At 31.1% G+C, this 12,735-nt stretch overlaps 1 protein-coding gene and 1 long non-coding RNA gene across 7 annotated transcripts in view; one reads left to right on the top strand and one right to left on the bottom strand.

Moving 5' to 3' along the window:
• LOC109593866 (uncharacterized) overlaps nucleotides 1–12,735 on the bottom strand; it is a 34,983-nt gene that overhangs the window by 3,890 nt on the left and 18,358 nt on the right. For 4 of the 5 annotated variants that reach the window (XM_020008992.2, XM_049964141.1, XM_020008993.2 and 1 more), the window contains 6 exons: nucleotides 7,161–7,320; nucleotides 6,081–6,288; nucleotides 5,292–5,604; nucleotides 4,524–4,834; nucleotides 688–1,981; nucleotides 54–622 (listed from right to left, as the gene is read on the bottom strand). In XM_020008992.2, coding sequence (XP_019864551.1) covers nucleotides 54–622; nucleotides 688–1,981; nucleotides 4,524–4,834; nucleotides 5,292–5,604; nucleotides 6,081–6,288; nucleotides 7,161–7,320 — 2,855 coding nt within the window. Of the gene's footprint in view, nucleotides 1–53; nucleotides 623–687; nucleotides 1,982–4,523; nucleotides 4,835–5,291; nucleotides 5,605–6,080; nucleotides 6,289–7,160; nucleotides 7,321–11,480; nucleotides 11,621–12,735 lie in introns of those variants that run through there. The other variant, XM_020008995.2, reaches the window with a different exon arrangement.
• On the top strand, nucleotides 2,755–3,277 carry LOC126264794 (uncharacterized). Of its 2 annotated transcripts, none has more exons than XR_007547426.1 (2): nucleotides 2,755–3,016; nucleotides 3,102–3,277. It is a non-coding gene; the product is annotated as an uncharacterized LOC126264794 (long non-coding RNA). The 2 variants fall into 2 exon arrangements; XR_007547425.1 differs by having other exon boundaries at nucleotides 3,072–3,277.

The following is a 12,735-nucleotide window of genomic DNA, read 5'->3' as shown; positions in this document are numbered from 1 at the left end:
TTTTAAGATTTTCGTTACATTATTATCAATTAATTAATTTTTGTTATACTTACGTAATAATTCTTTTGATGCAAAAAGGCAGAAACATTGGGAGAATTGTTGGGAGGGTAAAAATGTTTTGATTCTAGGTGTTTAGGTAATACGTTAACTTTCTCGGCGAAACTGACGGACTTCTTGCCCCCGAAATGATCTGATCCATCCTGGTTGATTTTTAATGATAGAAATTTGCTTACATATGATCTTAATTGAAGCAGACTTTCTTCTGTGTGCTCTTCATGGTCTGACGTAGAAATGCCGCTTATTTTCAAGAATTCTTCGAATTGAGCGAGTTCTTCACTACTAATATTTGACAACAGAAAATCGGTTTTATGATGAGGAATAGCTTCTGGATGTTCATCTAAGCTACTACTTGAAGTGCCTGCATCCACACCTTCATCTTCTGTTTCAGAAAAACGTTTATTTCTTTGCAAGTAATATGGTTCTTGAAGAGATTTCCTTTTATATGTATTGTCTTCAACGTTTTCCTCTTCACTGGTTTCATACATGCTATAGCGTTTAATTACATCAGAACCCTTGCGAAGAATGCTTCTGGGTAATGGGGGTCTTGGTGGAACGCTATCACCTACAAAAAATATAAAAATATAGAAAATAATTTCAACTACACAACAATTAAAATTTGTAACATACCGTGCGGCAAGCTGACGCATCTGACAGGTAGGGGTGGTGCCGCAGTTGTTGTGGTACTCCTTTGTCTTTCACTCGTCATCAAACTGGCCTCAGAACTTGTCACACTATCGTATCTATACACGAATAATGGATTTAAATTTGTTGTTGGGGCAGGACTTCCTTGAGAATCAGTCAAGATGGTCGAAGAACCCCTATAACCGGAACTGGGTTGAGTAGCTGTACTTGAACTGGAAGAAGTATTGTTTTGATTTAAGGAATTTACATCGCAGCTAACCGGTCTTTGCCTGAACTTTTGTCGCATGAATGTGGGATTTTCCTTGTGGTTGACTTTAATATGTTCGGAAATTTCTGGCACTTCCGATAAAATTTTCTTGTATTCTTGAGGCAAAAGGAAGTTTAGTGAATCCCAATCTTTTACATGACCGAAACCCTTTCGTTTCAATGATTCTAAATCATTACAACTGAATGGCCTAGATTTACTTGCTGACACAACTTTTGGTGCTCTCTGGGGTACCAACAAAACTTTAGATATGTCTTCTCTCTTCTCGTTCAAGAAGTCCAGGTTAGGTAAAACGTAGTTCGGGTACAATATGTAAACTGGCTTCTCTACTTCCCCTTCTTTTTTCAATTTACTCAGGAAAGATGGCTCCACTACCTTTATTTCAGGTTTGACTTTCAAGGGATGAGGCTTGGTTTTTAAGTTTGCTACCTCGGAAAAGTGTGACGTTTGAATACTTCTGTTCATTAGCTCGTGCTTAGTGAGACCAGTAAGGATTCTTTGTGGTGAAGGAGCCTTTGGTCTAACATCAGATCCAAAGCTGTTGTTGTTATTCACGTTATGTCTGGGTTCGGAACTAGTCCTTAGATCTAGTTTGCTTATACTGTCTGAGAGTTGTTCAATAGACTCACTTTTTGATTCATCCTCAGGTTCTTCAGCTATTAAATCGTATGTTCTTACGCTACTTTCGTTCGTCCTTTGATCAGTACTCATTTCAAGATTCTTGTGATCAAGTGCCTTTGAATCTGAAGAGTTACTTTCTCCAGACTGACTAGCTGGCCAATTTTCTGTAGATGATAGTTGATCTAAGGTTGTCGACATTCCTTCAGTGCTCATACTTTTTTGTTTCATGAACAATTTGACCAAATTGAAATTGTGTGGTCTATTGTTTACATTTTCACTTGAACTAGCATCAACTGAAGTTGCCATGTCTGATAGACTCACACTGTCGCTATTGATCTGATGTTGAATGTCGAATACCTTCACTGGTTTCCTTTTTATTGTACATTGTTCCGTCTGAAATAGAAAATAAAATGTAAAAATGGATTTTTAATTAAATAGAACTTTTGACTTACAGATATAATTAATTTACTCAAGTACTGCATTTTGGTCGGGAATATTTTAGAACTACATTAGGTCTTACATTCTAATTTAAATGTACGTATGTGTGGTCTGTCAATTTCCACATGAAATCTCCTTTTATATAAATAATATATTTCCCATATGACTAAAAATTATACCACAATATCGTTCACAAAACCACAATGTACACGCTGAATGTGTGACACAAAGTAAAATACTGGGAGTGATCAAGTTAAAAATAGAAAATATTATTGTGTTAAAATGTATTTATTTTTAGATTAGATGTTTGGAACCAATTTTAAAATAGAGCGTAGTTCCTCTCTACTGTAATTATGTTATGGAATAAGTAAAACTTTTGGATATTTAATATGCAACTAGTTCCTAAAAACACTCGGAAACACCTGCTAATTTTTAACATTAGATTCTTAAAATTAGAATTTTTGAATATAGAAATATGTAAAACTAAGGATTATTTTTAGAATGTATTTAGTCCAAATTTGTGTAAAAAATGTATTATTATCAAAAATTATGGATTCCTTATGATTTTTTTTCTTGAAAGCATAATACATTTAACACACTATATTTTTAAATTAAATACCACCATTTACTTATTAATCATTGAAGTGACTAGACAAAATAGGATTTAAATTTTATTTGTCAGTAATAATTACAGTAGCACACGCTCATTGTTTAAATGTAGTCGCCCACCCACTGAACAAAAATTAAACAAAGTGTATCTATTAAAATATCGTCAACATTGTAATTAATATAATTTTATTAAAGCGGGTCATAGTTAGAGAGTATCCCTATAATAACAGAGCGCGTCAAAGGTTATCTGGCGAAATAAGTCGCAGGTTTAGTATATAAACAGAATTGTTTGAACAGTCACAGTAACTACAGTCATGAAACTGGTCACTTTTATATTATTATATGCAATTGTTGTTCTGGAAGTTTTATCAATACCATTGTGTGAGTATTTTTTTTATTTATTAAAATATCATCATTAATAATTTATTATTTTAAGTCTCATCAGCACCATCCTATTCTGTTACAGTTGTTGAAGATTATGAGCCGTGTCCATTTGGGCAAGTAAGAAATCCTCAATGTGAATGTGAACCAAACAAAGCGGTAATTTATGATCCACCACCAATATGCCTTTCTATTTATGACTGAAATTGACTAGTAATTAAATGTACTTTATGACCAATTAATAAAGATATTTTAAATTAATCAGTGTAATTATTTTCATATTTTTAATAACAAATGCTAAAACAATAAGGAAATTGATATAACACACGGTATATGGAGAAAGTGTCGACCATGAAATTGGCCTTTAAATTAATTACGTTATAATTATGTCTACGCTATTTTGTCATAAGGCTAAAATTCTATTTAATTTTCCTATTAGTATACTAATTTTGTTATAATATGATATGGTATTTACGATTTAGTTTCTTTAAACAATAAGTATTTAATTTTACGTATATTTTCAAAATTTAATTTCACTCTTTTGAAAATATGAGCACCATATTTATTTATTTTTGGTTTCAAAATATATGTCGTAGATCGTATTTAGTATTGTTTGTTTTCAGACTGATCAGAAATTTGATTTATGAATAATTGTAAAATTAAAAAGTTAGATCATGGAGGTATTAAAATAGAAAATTAAGTATAATCTTAATAAATAACTGTTGGATTATATTCATTTGTCACACATAAAATAAAAGAAATTCCAAATGCATTTTAAAATACTTGGAATATTAATAATATTAAAAACTGTTAAATAGTATTGTCTATAACATTTTTGTTTAATGATATATTCTATATATTGTACTATGACTCATTTTCATTATTTTAAAAAGAATTGGTATTTATGAGTATAACTCCATAAATGATTTTAAACTAATATGTGTATATTCGCTTTTGTTTCACAATTTTTTATTACATTTTTGATAAGAAATCTTTTTTCAACCTTCACAAGAATTTGTTCCATCTCATCCCAGAAAGATAATATTTATTTATAATAAATCATTTGTTCTGACAATGAATTATAAATCACATAATTTATTAAATTTAATTTGTAGCAGTTTCTTGTTTTGAATTTCGCACAGCTTAGTATGAAACTAGCTAATTGAGACTTGGGTATCATTTCCTATCTTAAATAATTATTATGTATCTATCTTTGAACAAAATCATATATCACTTTTAAGAATTTTCAGAATCGATTTATAACTTTCCTCTATGTTTAATTTGTTGTTTTGATAAGTAACTCTGAGGTTATTTAAATATATAAAGGGTCAAAATTTCATGTGGCATGTTTATATTTTAGTTTATATTTCATAATAATTGTAACAATGGCCTTTTGTCTCCAATTTAAAATTTAACAATTAAAATTTTTATTTAAGTAAAATTGCCAGAATATTCATAAATTTAAAATAGTTATTCATTATAATGTAAACCTGTTCAAGCCACTTACCGAACTATTGCTATGGGTCTTGGTGTGTCCACTTCTTGCCATTCGCATCTTCTGCTTGTACAAATTGGGTAAACTCTGGCTTTTGGCCGCCATCTCGGTAAGTCCCAAATGACTGGCGTCATCGCCAGAATTGTTATTGTTCCCAGATGGAAGTCTCCTCAACTGATTATCGCTGGACCTCTTCTTCAGGTTGCTCCACGTTGTGAAGCTGCCGGAATCCGATTGCGTCATTGATGCATCCAAATTTTTTAGGTTGTTTGTCTGCGATTTGACTGGCCAATGTGTACTGGACGTATGCTGGTTGGCCTTATCTGAAAAAAGGATAACAATGCATGTTTATTTATAACGATAACTATGTCACTAATGACTTTGTTCACTGCATCCAAGTGATTTGTCTTTAAATTTGGTAAACAAATTAGGTAGCGACAAATTTACATTGTTATCGGTTTATAGTTAACGGGGTTACCTGCACGTCTCATCCCTAATTTAGTAAATTTCATCGTTATGAATGAAGTTGTTTTACATTTGTATAATCTATAACGTTTTTTGTAATATTTTTTATTTTCCGAATGGATAACTAAAATTAATGAATATGCAATATATTTTGTACAATTTCTTTTACTTATTTTTAGGTAATAAATAGGAATATTTTATTTCTTTTATAATCGAATTTATAAACATTAAAATCAATATTAAAATTGATGAAATCGAATTTAAAAAATACGATAAAACGTAATTTATTATGAATAAAAGGAATGTATTTCTTACCAGCAGCATTATAATCGCTGTCTTCTGAATCCATAATAACTGATCCTTCGAAAGCAATGGTATAGTTATCCTTATTTGCCTGACAAGTGAGCATCATGTCGCAGTCCAAGGAGTCCACACTGAAGTTAACTCCTGGCATTGGAGTTTCTTTAACCGGACTGAAGAGCAGTTCCGATTTACAAATGGACATCGATGTGGAATTTGCAGATTCATCACCTTGCGAACTACTGTGTGGACTGATGGAGCTGTCCAAATCAAATTTGCCCATCATAGATCCTGACACACTTGCATAACACTCTCCTTGTCTGTTGGTCTAAAGATACAAATATAAATTAGACAATTTCTCTTTTGAAATGGGTGGTTTATAACACTTAAAAGCAGGTACCTGTTATGTTTTTAAGTTTTTGTATAAGAAATATGCTATACAAGGGTAGGTTTTTAATACTTGTTTATAATTTTCAATTAAAGATATAGCAGGTATCAAGAATACCTTCAGATGGACACTACAAATGACTACAAAACAAAAATAAATACATTTTTTCAAAATAGATGTGTAACGTGATTTATTGCAATTTAAACTTCCCATTTCCAAGTTCCAAATCTAAACATGTACAAGTTATTTTTTGTTAATTTAAACGTGTTAACATCATTAACTTTTAATTAAAATTTAATTAGATTCTAATTAATACTATATGGTGGTATAGTCTGTTTCAAAGAGCGACTATTTAATTAGATTTTCATAGAACGTTTGCTGCAGACATGTTCAATTACGGTATATTTCTTATTTACCTCTTGACTTAGATGGTCGGTGCACATGGGCGGTAGATTGGTCAAAAGTGCATGAATATCTTCCGTTTTGAAACTTTCCATATCAGCTTCAGCCAGATTGGCGTCCATATTTTTCGCGATGGCGTCATAGTAGTTGATATCTGCAGCTTCATATGATTCCGGAAGTGAAAGGATGCTTGTATGGTGATTTATGCCCCCATCTCTGTATCTGCAATAAAACACAAGTTCACTTGTTATTTGTTGATTACAACATTCATTTAGATTTCATTTAACATTTGTGAAAATAACTCAAAAACAATAAAAATAATCTTAAAAAACAAACTGTAGGTAACCTTATATTAATATTTATATTATTATGATATTTATATGTATATTTTTCCAAAGAGTATTAAATATTATATGAAAAATAATTGAAAATCTTAATCTGTTAAAATTTAAATTCACATGTAAAAACGTTAATTATGCAAAATTGCCGTAATATGTTCAACATCGTTGAACCTAGTCTTATACTAACCGTAATATAGCTCTTTATGGATCAAATTATATTTTTTATAGTTAAGGTTACTCGGAGATAAAAAAATCCACTTCAACCATTTGAATTCAGAAATGGTGAAATAAATTAATAAATGATCCAATTATGTTTGTCTTCGTCTATATAAATTAAAACTGTTTAAATTGTTTATTTTTATTTCAGTTGCATGGTTTTTATTGACATTCAACAGGAACAACTTTTTTATATCTATCACAATAAAACTCGAAAACTTAAACATCATTTTTATCCCAAGTTAACATCATAATATCCTCCTATATATAACATTAGATTGTTATTATTACAACAATTACTTTTCCCGATTTATAATGTATCATCATTACAATAATTATTTAAAAAATAAATGCCGAATTTATATTTTTGTCTGAATGGAACCACAGACTATATAAAATGTGAGTAATCACAGTTGCCTAACTGTGCTTGAAAAATTATTATAAATTAGTTCAAGTTATAAATGATTGTTTGATCAATTCATATTTTAAATTTTTTATGTATTCTAACCGTTGATTATTTGGACAATGATCACTTACCCATAGTCCAAAAACCATTGATAATCTGAATTGTCCTGTATAAAGTCGATGTCCTGGGAAGACGTGTTGCTCAAGTAGCTGGCGGATCCGGGGTGGTTGCTGTTGCAGTCCGAGTCCGGACTTGCCCGGATGCCAACTCCCACCTCGGACATAGCTCTATCTGCAATACACAAAACGATTCACCATAAAAATATGCCCATCATTGAATCAAAAATGTACAATATTAATATTTAGAAATATTCATGATAAGTGTCCGTGATAAATCCGTCACACCAACCCTTTTATCGATAATGAAAACACGATTACATGACAACTACTTTAATTATTCTTATTGCATTTACATGGTCGTTTATCTAACGCCGTAGTTTACAAAAAATGCCGTAAACGGAAAATTCAATTAAGCGCCTCGGCCGAGTATAGATTATCTGGAGCCAAGTCGGCGGTACTTTCTGGATTTATGTCCTAGCTGTTGAACAAATTGTATTATTATTGCCAATTTATGACTTGTTCCCGTTCATAAATTAACCTGAGTAGATGTGCAATTTGTCATTATACCAATTGAGTGGGATTATGCACCAGCACTTTCCGAGTTCACTAGATTAGATTATACCGATGACTTTTGCGAGTGTTTAAGTGCAAGCTCGTGTATTAAAATAGTCACATTTAAAAGCACAGTTTTGATGCAGCACGCATTGGAAAATTAAATTTTAGGAGATCTAAAGGCATAAACTAGTAGCCGCAAATTCACAGGTTTTTTGAAGTATAACTCAGGCATAATGATTGATATATGTAGGTTTAATTTTAATTAAATATTTTGTGGAATAATGGAACCTCTTTGATTTTTTCTCATAACATTCAGCCCAACATTTACGATGACCTTGCGGTTTCGGATGATGCTGCGTTATTATAATGGTCAATCTTCATAAAACGGAACGCCTACTTTTCTCTTCCCCATTGTCTTCAAGTAATAACGAACTGCCAAAAAACCCACAACCCAAATATCTAAACAGTCAATCTCGTGAGCAGGTTATTTTGAATCATTTGTTTGTTTGACTGCCCACTATAACATTTTAAACAACATTAATGGCATATTTATGTTTATTATTTTGTTGTAGAGTCTGGTAACTTTATTGCAAGGGGAGTATAAACACAGTCTAAGTTTCATTCTAAAGTAATGTGAGATATAGATTGTTAGGAATTAGAATCAAGAACCTTCATATAGGAAATATTAAATTCTGAGTCACATAATATTAATTTGATAAAACTTAAAAAAGTATCTTTGGATGGCATTAGATGCACAACACTGAGTTCAAAAGTTATCATTTTTCGGCTCATTAATTTAGTATTGGAAAAAATACAAATACTAAAGTAATTGTCCGTTATCAGTCAGTGATGACAAATATTTTAGAATTATATAATTAAACTTCGTTAAGAAACTATCGGTGTCTTGTATCATACCTAGTATGCGCTTTCTAATACACGACAAAATATTGTTCAGTACCTTAATAGGTAAAACAAGTGAATTGAATTAAAAACCAGTGTTTCGCGTAAATTGATTAAGACTGATGTGGAAATGATTTTCTGAAAATTAGGCCGTTTGCCTGTCACCACTTTCACTATCTGTTAAACTAAAAACAAACAAAACGATGCGGAAAAAATAGTTTATTTCTATTCAAAATGACATATTATTACATATATGTATATTAGGAACACTATATTTCTTCGACTTATATTTCATTTTAGTACGCCATAACGAATGAAACATGGAGTCGAAAAATTTAATTCAAACCGTCTGTAAATGGAACATATGCTGGTAGTATTAAATGGAATTCATGATGATGAACGATGACATCACTGCTCTTATTTAATTAAACGACTCACTTCTGAAATAAAATATTCAACCAGTCTGGCGGAATTAAAAGCTAATCAAAAATATTGCTAGTGGCCTCTCGTGTTATTGAGGTTTTAGTTAAAAATGTTTTTTTTTTTTTAATTAATTTGCAAAATTTGAACTGAACTAAAATGTTTCCTTGGTAGTATCTTGATTACGATCAAAATCTGGTGGTTTTTCCCAACTAAATAATTAACACTTAATTATAGTAAAATTATAATGAAGAGACTATAAAAAAATCTAATAAAGCTGCTACATAAATTAATGATTTGTCATTTGCATGAATGTCTTTTTGAAGGTTGCCAAAATCGGTTTTGGTAACTAAATTTACATAACAAATACAATTGCAAGTTGCATTTTATCATCTATTTTACAGTACAAAACATGATTCAAATTTCTCCACGTCGACAGTTCACACGGTGTAACAAAACACCTACATATTTTACGATTTGCAAAATTAATTAAGATTATTAATCAGCATTTAAAATACTGGGAACAGAAAACTTGCGTATGTGTTGAAAAAATGAGGTCAACGGTAAATATATTTTGGATTATTGTAGTTGATGTTGGCATATATGTAACACTTTCCATTAAGAAATATTTGTAACTGTTCATACTAATAGTATGTCTTCAAACATTGCATTTGTTTGAAACACTCTCGTAATATTTATACATTTAATAAATTTTAGTTAGATTATTATTACTTTTTATTGTTTGCATGCATTTAATAAGCGTATAATTTTGAAAATATAATCACTTTGTGAAGGTTAAACTTGAATCATTAATGGCATCTAGTAATTAATAATTTATATCAAATTTAATTGAATGTACTGCAAGCTGACGTTAGCTGTGGCCAACCAAATATTTTTGTAATAACATAATAAGAGGTTTAAATTTTTGGGAACTTAAAATTGTTGACTTTTACCAATTTTCTTTGACCTTAGCAATTACATTTAATTTCAGTTTCGTGCAATATTTTTGGTGGTCAGTAAGTATTCAGTGTATCATGGTAAGTACCTTACATAAAACAGTGACGGATTTGAAACAATATCGTACGTTCAAAGTCTCTCAGAAAACAAACAAATTTTAAGCCCGAACATTTCTATTTATTTTAGCGTAGCACTGAAATGAATAACAAACATATGATAACAGTGTAACAAGAACCACGAGTATATAAAATATTTAAGCGACATACAACACATTAAATAAAACGTCGCCCGTTCAACTGATAGATGCTAAAGATTCCAAATCTACAAGACAAACGTGACTGTTTTTATGTAAATTGTTTACAACCGATTAAACGATAACTTATTTATTTGTCAGGACTAATCTAACCGCCAGATGTTTTAACTCGGTACAATTTTTACTAGTCACACTTGTAATTGGCTAAGAGAATTATGCACAAGCCGAAACTGCTTGTAAATGTGGAGGTTTTTATAATTAATTTTGCTGATACGTTTTCTGAGACGGAATAAATTAAGACCACAACCAAAGGTCAGAAATGGATTAACTTAAAATTGAGGTTTTCTTAATAGATATCGTGATTCTTAGAATTTAAAAATGTGGTTAGCATACTACTATAGATGGTAAGATACACAAACTTGAGATTTATTCAAGTTTTTTTTTGTATTAAACAAATGTGGAAAGGCATAATTTGATTTTGTATTTGGAAAGCCTGTAACGTATTTTACAAATTTATGTACACGATATATGTCTTCGACAATATCCCTTGCTTGCTTGTTTAACATCGTAAATCACTCGTGACCCGCTTGCTTGGTAAATATCTTCTCCATCAGATAAGGATATTGTTTTTAGAATTTAAGCGTGTGGACCGAAAGATACTCAATGTCAGTTTGTTTGTTAATATGGAAAAGAATTTATTATGTGTTCCGTTGCTGTATAGATGGATGAACAGCACATAATTAAAATAAACTAACGTGTCAATAACACCTAATGTCTAGCCTTCCGTATTTCACAATCCGTTTTAGGTTTTGATCCTAAGCGTGGAAAAGCTGGTACGGCTTGTACCAAGTGAATTTATCGCTAAACAATAAACGTAAGCTGCAACTCAATTTACGTTTTATACAAGATACACTCCGCTGTCAATGCACTGATAAATTAATTCAAAAGACAGTGATGGTTAGTAAATTTTAGCTGAATTCTGCCAATGAGATAAACATTCAGGTCAAAACTGCACTAGCTGAAATCCACCTAAGGCAACTTTAAATGTAAATATTGTTTTACTAAATCGAAACTACTTCCAAGCAAGCTGCTACGTTCGCCACAAGCTGTTCTGCAAACCAAAGGTTGGGTGAAACATCAAACGCATAAGCCATACATGCAACATGCAAAATGATTAATCAAACACGGTACGCCGAGCGTAAAATACAAGCCAAAAGACAAAGCACGGTTTAAAAAAAAATACGTACCTTTTACAAGAGAAAAATGATACCGTAAATTATCGGGAGCCGCCCTGATGTTATAATAGGGCGCGCCCCTATTGTGGGGGACGTTACGTCGTACCAAAACGATCATAATTACACTCTTTGTGTCACATTTAAGTTCTACGTTTCGTACTTTTTAGTTCACCATGCTTATTTAGATCATCCGATAATTAAAATCCACAACACAAAATTATTGTCATTGCACTGTTATCCAACACCAAAGTTAGTAGTTACACTAGAATGAATTACAAGTTTAGTTGTTTCCCAGTATTAATTGTGTACCAAGCATTGTAAATTTCGGGCCGCAGTTACAGTTCATGTCATAGTTAATTCAGGTCAATCAATTTTCAATTCATTGTTAGAAATTGATTGAATTGTAACAAAATTACTGTGTAATATTCTCTACGTACAAGAGGTGATGTTATTGTGAATAAATAGTAAAAGTATTCAAACAAAGAGATTGAGTTACTATTTTTTACTACTGAGGTTAATTAAGTCGTCTAAATTGCTAAGAAAAAAATTCTTGGAATAATAAATTAACAAAGTGTATTGCAGTTGTTGCATCAACAAATTGTTTTAAGCAATTGCCCTGAGCTAATTTTTAGTTTTTTAACGCATAAATGTGTACTATTACACAATTGTTTCAAGGAGGCTATAAAATTTATCTGATAAATAACATATTTAAGGCAGATACTACAAATGAACGGCGCTCTTGTGGTTTTTTTCTGTTTATGCGTTTAATAAGATTTTCACTATGCGTTTTAAAATTGACTTTCACAATAATTGCACGATAGAATTTTATAACAAGGTTGTTGACTATAGTGTAACGAGCAGTAGATGATTATTCTTCTTCTATTATGCCTTATTGTAGCAGACATTCTATGTCCAGGTGATGTGCAAAAACTAAACTCTCTTCCAATCTTTGTAATTACGGTTTTCTCCGGCGATCAATAAATATGTCGTGAAAAAAGTTCAAAGAAGCAATATGAAATTTGATGGTACACTGCCAGTTGTGAGAAATCGTTGTTTTCGTTCCAAAAATATTTTTATGCGTTTTATTTTTAAACCGATTTATTTAACAAGGGATGACGTTGTTCCGCTGGTGACTAAATTTAGACAACAATTAGTTATAAAACCGTAAATCACGGAGTCCTTATTAAAATATTTATCGAGTAAGATTCGTGTGATATAAATTTGCCAGGAACATTGATGTGCAAAAATATGTTTATGCGAGTGTCGC

Source organism: Aethina tumida, chromosome 3 (assembly GCF_024364675.1).
Source record: "Aethina tumida isolate Nest 87 chromosome 3, icAetTumi1.1, whole genome shotgun sequence".
Taxonomy (NCBI): domain Eukaryota; kingdom Metazoa; phylum Arthropoda; class Insecta; order Coleoptera; family Nitidulidae; genus Aethina; species Aethina tumida.
Note: the sequence above shows the minus strand (reverse complement) of the source record. Positions and strands in the feature narration are given on the sequence as shown.